We start from the raw sequence: 13304 nt of genomic DNA on the forward strand, positions 1-13304 counted from the left end.
CTCTGATGCGAGAGCCCGTGTGGCTCTAACCGGGCCATCTTTGTTAAAATAGGCCATTGGTGACTTTGGGAGCAAGTTTATTTAAAACGCGTTGTGGGGGCCAGAGGGCACCGTGTGCCGGTTTCCTAGTAGCATTTACAGCTGCCCCGCTTGCGAGAGGGCAGCTGCCACGTTTCAGGAGACAAGTTGATTCAGAGCCTAGATGGCTCCAACGTGCACATTATTCTAGAGCTAATGTGGCTCCATTGTTTTGGCAGTTATTTGAGAGAGCCCCAGAGGTGGCACAGAGGTGCCAGGCCTTCCCCAGCTGTGCAGCACTTAGTGCCAGGTGCATCGTTTAGGCCCCCATGTTATGGTTCTCAGCTGCCCAGCAAGTAGTGGGCAGCTGCAGTGTTTAGGTTTGCGCAGATGGCGCACCCCTGACTGTCGCTGCCTAGGCAGCAGCCCTGACTTTTGGGACACAGGGCATTTGAGCCCCTTTGGAGATGGCCAGTTGGCCAGGGGGACTGATAGATGTATAGGGTGCAAGGCCCTAATGTGATTGATGTGCTCATGCGATGTGGTGCTAGGAAATGTAATGCATTTAGTATGTTTTACATTTGATACCTCTACATATGGTTTATGATTATGAGGTTGCTTTGCATTTCATATGGTTATGCTAGTGAGATTATGTTTCACTGTGTGAGGTACGCCCCTAATGTGAGTTATACTTAGGAGGTAGGGTCTAATGTGTTTAGACTAGTGAGGAGATTGCATAATATGTTTATGCTGGTGAGGTTGGCGCAGAATGTAATTCGCGCCTGATGTGACTGGGCATAATGTACTTTATGTTATCGGTTGAGGTGGAGTACAGTGATTACCAGTGGTTACTGGTTGTACGTTTATGATCTGATTTACTTTTACAAAGTTCACTTTGTGATGGTTCTGACAGTGGTCCATGTGGCCCTGTCAGGTGTACAGAATCCCTTGTAAATGTTGCCCAGTGCCAGTTGGCACAGTGTATGTTATGTGTTTTATGTGTTATGAGAATACAAAGGCTATTTTTATATAACCTTTTGTGGAGTTCCTTATGTAGTCTGCCTGGGATGTTGTTGCTGTGTGCGTGCGCAAATGCTTTACACATTGCCTCCTGGATAAGCCTGACTGCTCGTGACAAACTACCAAGTGGGTGAGCAGGGGTTATCTTTGGCGTGTAACTCTCTTGTCCTGACTAGAGAGGTGGTTTCTGCCTGGCTTTGACGCAAACCTTAGCCAACCAGAAATCCCATTTCTAACAGCAAGCCATCCATTGCTAGGCTAGTTATCTTGAAATGTGAGAGAGGAGAGAAGGCGAGAACAACAACTAGCATCACAAACATCAGGGTAGGACCTGGGCTTCTTTGAGGTTGACAATAATCATGTTCTTAGTGATGAAGGCCTTGGTTGGAAGTTTATTCACAGCAAACCTATTACCACTCTTAGCAAGTAGGGGCCTGCCTCCAGAATCTTCCATGGTTTGTTTTCAAGGAGAGGTCCCTCATTTTCATAAGATAGCCTCCCTCACTGACCTTGGGGCCCTGTCCTTTTTAATGACTCCCCACCGCCCCAGAGCAAAGTCTCTAGAGATTGTTTAGGGTAAAACAGCAGATATTGCTGAAAACGAATACTGAGTTAGCAGTAAGAATTGCCTTAGAATTGGATCAGGACTTATCACCCTAGACTAGCTAATGAATCTTCAAGAAAAGCTGCCCACCACATGCACCTCTTAATCCAGCTTGACGTGGAAGAATAACAGAAGAGAGTAGAACATGTTGTGCTATCTGCCTGAAGAAAGACTGAGGCCTTGGGCCTTGGTTTCCTAATGAAGAAGCTTTGGGAGTGTTTCTCAAACATCATACCAGCAAGGCTCGTGTAATCTTAGAGGAAATAAAGGTCATAAGAAGGGTAACTTGGAAGAAGAACAAGGCAGGCAGTGGGACCTGTGTTGGAATCCAAAGCTTGCGAAATGGGCTGCACCTACCCTCACTGATGGCTATAACCTCGTAGCCCAGCTGTCTAGGCATTGTTTCATTGAGCAGGAGGGATATATCCATTATTGAAAGTAATTAGAACTCTTGGCAGTTGTGAGAGCATCTCCTTCAAACATAAATGGCACTGCCCGTTTCTCCCAGCCTGTGTGGGAGAGAACAGTATGCAAGCATGACCTCTGGTGGCCAGTTTGCAACTGCATCTGGATCAGCATTGACTTTTACTCCACCATTGTGCCTTGGGGTGAAATGTTGGCATTTTCTTCAACAATTCATACCATCTGACCCCTTATCCAATTTTGTCACTTAGTTCGTTACATTTATCTTCCTTTTACTGAATTGGTTTGGAATTTTACTACTTGGTTTCTTGACTTTATTGTTGTGCTATTTCTGCTTAAATATGTAACACGCACTTCTCTGGGGAAAAGCCTGTTGCTTGGTATCTTTGCTACTAGGGGCCAGATAGCCCAGATTTTTACCTAACAAGGCACATGTTTACAAACTTAATGGCTTAATGGGAGTCCACAACATGTTCTCCCCTGCGTTAATAACTGACACTCTTACACCAACCATCTCTACATTTAAGTGCTCATCATGAAATTTTTTTTGCATGTACATGTGTCTGTCCAGAACGTAAAGATTATTCAAATACGTACTCCAATTTACAATATAACATGCACTAGGAAAGAATACATAGATGACACCTTATTTTCACAATCAAAAACATATTGATATACATGAATAAATCTTAGGATTTGCAGGACACATACCTGTTGTCACTCAGGTTTAATACCCTCAGTTTCTGCATCTGCCCGATCTCATCAGGAAGAAATTCCAATTTGTTCGAGCGGAGAGACATAACTGTCACATTCTTACAGTTACCAATCTGTAATCAGTACAATTGAAGACTAGTTAGTGTTTGTCTTTGTGACCATTTCTTAGTTGAGCTGCTCTTGCTCTAATGTCAAACATAACTCGACAAAGTCTTAATTCAAGGGACTGAGATAATTATCACAGCCAATATATTTGCATATGATTATAACTCATTTTTTAACAGTTCACACTAGTTCAAACCAATCACAAGTCAACAAATGGGTCCATTCTCAAATTACATTTTTAAATGTGTGCATCCCTTCTAAGGATTAATCATACATTTATTAAAGGAGCCACCCAGTGAAGAGAAGCAGTTCTGTTTACACACAGTCCCTCATCAATGCCAATCATCATCAGTAAGCATTCTAGAATGCTGCTTTGCCTGATGATGTGCACTTGGGGTTTGAGACATATTGTGACATCCTTCACTGGATGGCCTCTCTTTCAGCTTCTTCTTATACATTGATTTCCAATGTCTCTCCTTCTGAAGATCCTACTCCACAATGGAAAAATCACCAGAGCAATATAAAAGACATGTTCACACGTCGTTAAAACAATACTATCCTGAGCTGCAGTAAGATTTAAGTCAGATACATGATTACAAGCTCTGTGCAATTATGGTTTGAAGCTCCAGGCAGTGGACACTTATTATGCTGTCGGTAATGTAGTCTTGTAAAGAAATAGCAATCGTTGGAAACGGGATATTTGTGCAATTAACACCAAAAGTCGATCCGCAATTAAAACAACTGCTTTATTCGCAAGAATGATAGGTGAGAAGAGAACACTGAAGACCAACTCCAGATCAAGGAGATGTGCTTTGATGTACAGAATGTAGGGGGTGGGCGCTTTAATCAGTGACAACACTTTCTTCAGTTGCACCCTGGCTCCCTCCCTCTTTCTGCGTGCTTGAAATACAAATACATCAAGCTAAATGAAACACATTCATAATGGAAAAGAAAACAACAATTACCAAGTGCAAGATGAAAGAAATACATTGTTCTAAATAAAACAATATGAGGAAAGGTGTCATCATATATTCAAAGAAAGTTTACGTGATATGTGTTTTTCTGTAATTTTTATAAACGCTGACATTAAGTTAATTGAAAATATGTCACTTCTTGCTATTTTATCTCATATCCCGCATTACAATTAACGTGCGGCATAGTCATGTAAACTGCACGTGCCAGGCAATTTTACAATGGTGCTGGAGCCACATTTGCACAGAACGACTGATACAAACTCACATTTCAGTGGTCAGTGGACACCGTTGTTTTTTTGTCAATGGGTGTAGGTGAGAATGTTCGGGTTACATTGGTCATCGGTGCAACTGTCAGTGCAAAACTGTCATGCACCCAGCACAACATTTCCTAAAGCAGTTTACATGATATTGCATTGTTATCCTTGCTTGCATTACACATGTAAACACACTTTCCGTTGAAGAAAAGTTTGCAAGCTGCTATAATTTGTGGGAAAGTTCGGAGGAGATAAACGCAAATTAATGTTTCTACTTAGAGCAGGTATGACAAATAGGAACGATGGTGTTTGTGGTCGCAAAACACCACATATTTATTGACGAATAAACGGAGTAAAATATCACTTTTTGCAAAATGCGATGCGGCGCTGGACTGCAGCATTGTGCAAATGAAGATCAACCAGTTTGTGGAATGACTGATGACTGAGGCTTTGGTGTGCCAAGCAGTTCCTAGGGGAATAGCAGAAGTTTCATTTGGAGCGTTGAACATTTATAAATATGCAAAGGAGACCATTGTATGTTAGCCGAGACGAAATTCTGCCACAGTTGCTCCCCAAAAATATTCTTGCAGTCTACTTTAACAGAGAGGACATTTTATCGAGATCATCCAGAAAACTCACTATTCTAGACTCCTATCTGACTCACTCCAATGGTAAGGTAAGTATACTTGTAAAGCGCACTGTTACTCCATCTCGGAGTGTCCTGGCGCTGTATACCGCTGGGGAACCCGTCCTGGCTACCCCTGTGAGATGGTCCGTCCTGGGCACCTCCAAGGTGAAGCCAGGCATCCCTGGCGTTGATGGGGCCATAGTGGAGATTAAGCAAGCTATGGCCCAGAGTTGCAGAGTGGGACCCATGGTTAGCGCAGGCACCTCGGCGAGAATTATCGAGTCCGCGGACATTGACCCAAGACCCTGCCGCGTCGGGAATTGAACCGTGGTCCGATTCAGGGTCTGCCGCTTCTAACCAGTGAGCCACACTTCTCCTAATTGCACTAAAATGCTCATTACGTTTCGATCTAAAGTCAGTCCCCGAAGTTCTTTCTCCCAACATATTACGAGTGGCAAGACTGCCTTAGGGCACCGCGCTGAGATGGATCCATGACTTCCTCAAAGGGAGAAGCTTTCGAGTTAGGCAGGGAGACTGCTATTCAAAGGGGGTGCCTCTGGGCCAGGGCGTGCCGCAGGGCTCGTCACTGAGCCCAACCCTCTTTAATATGTATGTCGCGCCTGTTGCCTCGATTGTGGAGAGCCATGGCCTCCAACTGGTCTCTTACGCCGACGACACGCAGCTGGTGATCTCCCTATCGCACGCGCCCTGTCTTGCCGCCGATGGCTTCCGTTCGTGCATGAAAGATCTTGCCGAATGGATGGCCATCAATTGTTTGAAGCTGAACGGCGGCAAGACAGAGGTGCTGGTGGTGGGGAGAGCCCAGTCTGCATGGTCGTCGGCATGGTGGCCATCCTGCCTTGGACCAACCCCAACCCCCTGCCAAGAGGCACGCAATTTGGGGGTGTGGTTTGATGCGGGTCTTACTTTTGGCCCCCAGATAAATCGGGTGGTGGGAGTCTGTTTCGGGATTCTGAAGAAGCTGAGGAAAGTCCTTGACTTACTCCTGATTGAAGCCCGTCAAACCCTGGTTCATGCTCTGGTGACAGCTAGATCGGACTATGGGAACCTGTTGTACCTGGGGGCTCCAGAAAAAAGCATGGCTCGCCTGCAAGTGCTGCAGAATGCGGCAGCGCGCTTGATTCTTAGACTACCTAAAAGGGCGCCTTCCAAGGCGGCCCTCCAACAGCTACATTGGCTCCCTGTGAGGAGGAGAGTGGAATACAAAGCCCTTTGCACCTGTCATCGCATTTTGAATGGCAGGGCACCCGACCCTCTGACTAAACTGATCGAAGTGTACAATCCTACACGTGCGCTTAGATCCGCAGGGGCCGCCCTACTGAGGATCCCGAGAATCAAGAAAGCCCGCATGGGAGGCAGGTCCTTTAGATGCCTAGCGGCTACTAACTGGAATAAACTGCCAGTGGACTTGCGCCTGGAACCGGAGGAGGCTAGGTTCCGAGCGAAACTTAAAACATTTCTCTACACTAAATAATTGTCCGCTCAGTTTCTGTGTCCCTTGCTAGCTGCCCCTCCCACTTTTTAGCGCGTGGACACGCCGGTGTGCGTAATCGCAGCGCTCTACAAATGTCCCAATAATAATAATATAATAATAATAATAGGGCTACCTTGGACAGCGCCTAGAATAACGTCACACGACCTAACACAGAGCGGTTGTACTTACTTGTTCAGTGAAAAAGACCATGTGATTTCTAACACATACAAATAATGACCTACAAAAATTAGCACCAGCTGAAGGTGTATCCAGTTTTACAAGATCAGTAGTCAGAATGGCCCTATCACAGTGGCATCAGCAAACAAGCAGCAGCACAGGAAAAACAACCACTAACCCTAGCACCAATTATTTGCCTGTGCTCTCTCCACAGATCACTGTGTTGCCGTGGCAGCAGCCGAATAGCAGTGCAGCAATGCACATCATATCACAAGTTACACCCCAGCCTCCTTAAACACAGCAGTACCTTCTTATCCGTCTTCCTCGCCACAGTAATGACACGATGAGCTTTAGCCTCCCACAGAAACTCCAAATATTAAAGTCAGCATAGCAGCCTCCCATCCATCCAATATGGCCGACACCGTCATCCACCAATGATATAAAAGGAACGGCCCCCTCACATAACATCCTGTAACCAAGGCCACAGGAGAGATGAAGCCCCACATAAAACAGGGCATGGAAGGATGGGAAACTAAACTGTGGCGAGAAAGACAAGGGGGGAGATTTTCAAACATTTTGTGCTGGTTTTGCGTCAGAAAAGTTAACCAGCTTTAAGTAGCGCAAAGCAACGCGAAGCACTGCTTTGCGTTACTTTGCGCAGAGATTGCATTACATGGGTGGTACATGGGCGTTCCCATGCAACCACCCATGCTTTTTGATGCAAAACCATATTTACAAAGATTTGTAAACATGGTTTGCGCCAAAAGTTAACGCCCCTTCAAGGGAGGTGCTAACAGGAGAAATGCTTTCATTTCTTCGTGCTTTTCCAACTTTACATTGGCGCTGCACAGTGCAGCATGCATATTAAGTGGGGAAAGTTTTGCATCATGCTTAGCATAATGTTTTGTATAGGAAGGGGACCCTTCCTGTACAAAACCAATGCTACACTCATACACATACCCTAGCTCTGTGGCGCTAAAGTGTGTTCATAGGGCACAGCAGCTCAAATCAGTGCCGGCACGAGGGAAAGGGCGGAGAGAGGCATATCTTTGAAAATATGGTGCTCTCCTGCTCTCTCAATGTTGCGCAACGTAACACAGCCTCACGGGGGCTGCACTGCGTTGCGTGACTTTTTAAAAAATCTTCCCCTAGGACTTGGAGTAATGAAGATCACCGATAAGTATCCCAGGCATTACCTATCCCAGGCCATACTCCTTTACCCATAATTCACATTTACACATGCCTCGAAAATGTGCAATCTTCTCTCTTCCTCCACTGTGTAGGGGTACCCTGACCTAAAAGTTTCAGGATCGAGGGAAGGTCATTATGATTTCTTAGCTATTCGGAAAACTTGCTATGCAATAGTAAATGAGCACAGATACTTTAAACGGCTGGATGTTATTGAGTGGAAGCTAGTAAATGTCCTTTATTGAAGTTTTCACCTGCTATTAATGGAGCCGGAAATGGACTTGTGGAAGGTTTTCAGGGAACCTACATTCTACTCATGAGGTTTCTGCTACAGCCTTCTATGGTGGGGTAACTGAAGACGAGTTGGGGTGTCTGGTAACATCAGTAAATTCAGAGTTGGAGAGGTGATTTATCCTAAAATGCATTTCAAGTTGCCAGAGGCAATTTATCAGTTTACAGGTGAAGCAAAGGATAGGTATGGGTCATGCCTAATTTAAACATATTCTGTCAGATTATACGTTTCCGTGGCCACATATTCGAGCAGGACTTCTGTACTATGGATGGAACTACGGGGGAGTCTTAAGCAGAGGTCTTCAAACTGTGAGGCACTTGCAGAGGAGCACAGATGTATGCTTAGAGGGACACAAGTCCTACAGCAAAGAAACTCCCTGCTTCTTCTTTCCATATGTGGTTTGTGAACAAATAGTAAGGCCTGTGTGAAGTAGCCTAAAGCGCTTTGTACCACACAATGATGGTAACGTATATTTCTGTCTTTGTGTGGGTTACGTTTACTTTGGACTTCTTTTCATTGGCAGTTATGTTTATAGTGTGAAAACATTCAGGTGTTCCCAGAGCAAATTACTGAGTCAAGTGCCAAGGAGAAATGAGTGGATGAAAGCAGGATGGTAGTTTTTATGTTTCAGAGCTCTGAAAAGGTGTTAACACCGGGAAAGAACCAGTAACTTGTTAGTAACTGACATTAGCAGAATGGTTGCTTAGTAGTAACGAGAAAGCATAATTTTGTTTTCAGCTTTCTTTAGGATGTGGGGTTGAGTATATTTTCTTTGCTCAGCTGAAAGACAAGGGGCCTGGTTGCAAGTCAGGGAGATCTCTTGCTGAGATACCTATTCGCCCAATCACAACTGGCCCGGTGTTCCCACATGGGAACATTGGCCCTGAATTTACCGGGTGTGGAATGCAGCTGGTGGAATCACATGCGGGCCTGGGGAGTGGCTGAGGTAAGATGCACACAACGGCCCCTTACTGACTCCCTCCAACACCACGGCTGGAACATGCAATGCTCCCCCATGCCAGGCCACTCTCTGGCCAGACTTTGCACATCCTTTCAACCTCACGACCCTAACCAGTGGCCCGCACTGGCTTATGCGTGTGGAGAGCAGATGGCAAATGGACGTGCAATTGTCCTCAAAACTGGGGATACATTGCGGAAAAAGAATCAGTATTTCTGGGTCCTCTTGGTTATTCCCCATAACATATCATATTTTAAGTGATTTATTTTGTCTCCATTCCCATAGGGTCACCAGTAGCATAATCCTTGAACTATTTAGTGAGTTTTTAGTAACGTTTTTGGATAGCTCGATGTAGCAATTTATTTTTCAACTGTTCCGTATGGCTGAAAAATTCTTCTTTGGTTGTACAGTTTCTGTGGACCCAGAAAAACTGCCCATATTTATCTAGCAAATTTCAGGAGTTATTTTAAGAGACTTCCCTTCAGATTCTGCCATGTATAAAATGGCCCTTTCCTGCGGTGAGGCACATCCCATGGTGGGATGCTTTGGTTGTATTTTTTGTAATTTTCATACTTTCACCTTATTGTCACTGGTGTTACTGTGGAGCACTTTTGAAGATTCACTGTGGTATTAGCACATGACTTCCTGAATGACGAAGACCACATGCACTTTAGTATTGTTTTAAATCCGTGAAAGTAATGAAAATATGTTGGAGTGCTGTGCTCTGCAGTTACTGAACACATATAAAAAACCTGGCAATCATTCCATTTAATATCGTTTGGCAATTTATTTGCAGAGTCTGAATGAGTCATCCTGTCTGCAACTGTTGAACAAGTATTGAAACTGGTGGGCAAGGCCCCCTTATTTGTAAGACAATTGTGACTGTTTGGAGTCAAATCCAGGAGAGGGGAAGAACCAGAACCAGTTTTGGGGGTAGGCCAGGGAATTTCCCGCACACAAAGGCAGGCACCAGATATAAAAATAGGACCTACAAAACCTCTCATCAATACACTCCTGGGCCTGTGGAAGATACAGAAGGAGTACTACCCTGCTGTCTGAGGAAGAATGACTGCCCTGCAGACTTAAGAAGGATTGGACCTTCTGCCTTGAACCCAGGCTACCCAGAGCGACTCCAATGGTCAATTGGCTAAACCTCTGTGTGAGCTACAGTGACACAACAAGCAGAGGTCTGCATGCAACTGCCCAGCAGACCAATACCAAATGAAGCTGCCTGGACCTACCTGGGTGTTGCTCCTGGCCTCTGCTGGAGTGAGTATTAATCCCCAGGAGGTGCCCACAGGGTCCTGGATCCTTGCTGGAATCAATGTGAACTCCCCCTTTAGAAATGGTGAAAATCCTGAAGTTTGGGCACCTTATGAGTTTGAAGTGAACTCTTTTCACCAAGAATTGCCTGCTAGTGATGACTGCCAATGGGAAGTTCCAGAAGGACCTGCTCTTTGCACTGACAATGAGCAGCACACAGCAACATGACCCCTGCATATCTCGCCAACAATGACCGACCAGCGTGTAGCTCCGGTGACTACAGGCCATTTATCCTACAGCACGGCCATCCATGGTGCTCGATGGGCTCCTCTCCCTGCCAGCCTCCTCCTCACGGCCTTCACGAGTGTGAACAGCACGCTTTGAGTGGACTCTGACAAGGTAATTCTTCGGCATGACTAACCTGTTCCCTGTATCTGAACAGTGTTCCATTGTGGTCTGCTGAACGTATGACTTTCGCCCAATCTAGTGTTGCCAGATACCTGCTAGTGGCGCTTTGTGCTTCTTGGAACTATTTTTACCTAGTACTTAAATAACTCGTATCTCTGGTTCATACTTATTGGATTTTGAATATTCTGGTATCATTTTATTTATTAAAATGTACCCTTCGTCTAAACGGGTTAGGGACTTTTCAATTAATTACTGTTGGAAATTGGGCTACTGGTTGAGGGGGGTGAAACCCTACTCAAGCAGCAACCACAATACTTGTCAGGGTGAAACACAAGCAAGACCCAAATTAACTTTTGATTAACCCTTTATTAGCCTGGCACAAACCAGTCAGGCTTAATTTGGAGGCAATGTGTAAAGTATTTATTCCTCACTTCAAACAGTAATTATTTGAAACACAACACCAGAAAAATCTCACATCAATTTGGAACAATCAAATACATTTTAATATGTTATTTGAGACCAAAACAACAACAATCCAATCAGTAGAACCAGAGATATGCAATTTCGAAGATTTAAGTGAAAATAGTGCCTAGAAAAAAAGCCCCAATTGTGGTAATCTGGTCCTGCCAAACCAGGACAAAGTCACAAGTTAAAGCTGACAGGGAAGGAGTGCAGCATGGGTACAGGGACCAAGTCAGGCTAGATCCTGCATCGAAGATGTGTCACTTAGCGGCGGTTCTCAGGATCTGTGAAGCAGCGATGCAAGGCCCGGCATCATCATCGAGGATGCCGTCCATGAGGAGCATGCAAAGCAAAGTCCTGTTTTGAAGATGCATCATGCACCAGCTGGTTCAGAAGAAGTTGTGGGGCTTGTAATGCGAATGTGTTGTCGCAGAGAATGTGATTGAAAAGGGGCTTGCTACGTGAAGGCATGCGTTGAGGATGTGCTGTTCATCTGAAGTTAATGAGGAGACTGGGCTGTGATGCAAAGTCCTGTGTCGGGGATGCATCACACAGCAGCAGATCCAGTGGCGGCTCCTCCACTAAGGTGGAGGAGTGTCGCCCCACTGCCAGGAAGCAGCAAAAAAAAGGAAAAAATGTAAATGATAATAACGTAATGTTATTATCATTCTATTTTGTCCTCCTGCTGCGGCTGCATGCGTGAGGGGTCGAGCCCACATGAAGTAGAACACTCCTGTGCGCAATGACTGTTTGGTCGGCCCTCTCGGGACGCCCAAAACAGTCATGCACACTTCCCTGTTCTCCATGCAGGCTGCATTACAGCCTGCATGGAGAACATGCCCACCCCTCCAGCCCCTGACTGAGCACTGGGTCACGGCGGTCAGACCAATCACAACACTGCATTGCAGCATTGTGATTGGCTGCGGGAAGCATGGGAGCCCTGGTGCTTCCGGTTTCTCGCAAGAAGCCAGGAAGAGGACGGGACGGGACACAGGAGAGGTGGTGGCGACTAGCCAGTCAGCCGAGCGGGAGGTAAGTGATTTTTCTTTATTTGGCCACCCCACCTTTTCCCCCACTCACCCCCTGCTGCTTCTATGCAGCAGCCATGACTGAGCAGTTCCGAAGTGGGACCAGTTTAGTGGAAAAGAGACAATATGGTCCAGGAATCCCAAGACTGGATATGAATCCCAAATACGTTTTTGCTTGGAGGAAAGTTGGCTCAAGTCTCTGGACCTCTCCAGCCTCTAAAGAACAAAGGTAAACAGGGGTTGAGAGCGTTTATTCCTCCTTTCCCAATATTTTGATTTGTTCCCATCAAGGGGCAGATTTTCCTTAGTTGTTAGAGATACCACAGTACCAATTGATTTGCGTGAGCGGAGTTCTTTTTATTAGTGTTATCACAAGATTTCATGCATTTTTGCTCATTTTTCATTTATCCATTATGCAGTTGATTCTTACAACAAAGGACAGAACAGTCGACACATGTTTCACCCTGTTTGGCGAGTGGAGCTGATGATTACTGCTCCTTAAAATTTTAATAAGACTACGGATGATGCGTACATCACCAAGTGACTATGAATGAACATTACATTTTGCTGTCTGGTAAAAAGAAAAGTTTATAAACTAGCCTTTGGAAAGCACTGGCTCTACTCGCCAAACAGGGCGAAACACGTGTCGGCTGTTCTGTCCTTTGTTGTAAGAATCAACTGCAAATTGGAATTTCCTGCCTCCTTGCCCTGGCCCCAGATTAATCGGCATCCACTTTGTGATTGTACTCAGGCAGAGCCTTTGTGATGTGCAAGTGTGGTAGATGACAGCTTCCCCCACTCATCAAGTCAGAAATGGTTCATCTTGCCAACACCTATCATCCCTTTGTCTCTGTCTAGGAGAAATACACAACACCCAACTTCCAGCCACACCTGCTCATGTGACCCAGTGAACAGGCTGCAAGCACCAAATGGGGAGGACAAGAAAATCCTTACTTTTGAAAAGTTGCATTTTCAGAATTGTGACTTAAAATCCAACTTTACCATTAAAGAGGGTTTACAGTACAATTTTTTAGATACCAAACTCAATATTCCCACCTCCTCCCAATTGATTATCACTTAATAAATACAATAAGTTAACCCAATGTTATCCTGTGGGAGAGGTAGGCCTCACAATAGTAAAAAATGAATGTAGAAGTTTTTCACTACCAGGACGTGTCAAAAGTTAAAAGTACATGCACAACATTTTAAACACTCTGCCCTTTGGGCTGTTCATGGCCTACCCTAGGGGCAATGTATCTGTAAATAAAAGGAGGTGTGGGCCTGGCAAGAGGT

At 45.1% G+C, this 13304-nt stretch overlaps 1 protein-coding gene across 1 annotated transcript in view; it reads right to left on the minus strand.

Moving 5' to 3' along the window:
* The window catches only part of LRRC7 (leucine rich repeat containing 7), a 2053453-nt gene that overhangs the window by 540095 nt on the left and 1500054 nt on the right, over positions 1 to 13304 (minus strand). The window contains exon 14 of the mRNA XM_078668793.1: positions 2777 to 2892. Coding sequence (XP_078524919.1) covers positions 2777 to 2892 — 116 coding nt within the window. The remainder of the gene's footprint in view (positions 1 to 2776; positions 2893 to 13304) is intronic.

This window comes from Lissotriton helveticus, chromosome 1_2 (genome assembly GCF_964261635.1).
Source record: "Lissotriton helveticus chromosome 1_2, aLisHel1.1, whole genome shotgun sequence".
Classification (NCBI taxonomy): Eukaryota; Metazoa; Chordata; class Amphibia; order Caudata; family Salamandridae; genus Lissotriton; species Lissotriton helveticus.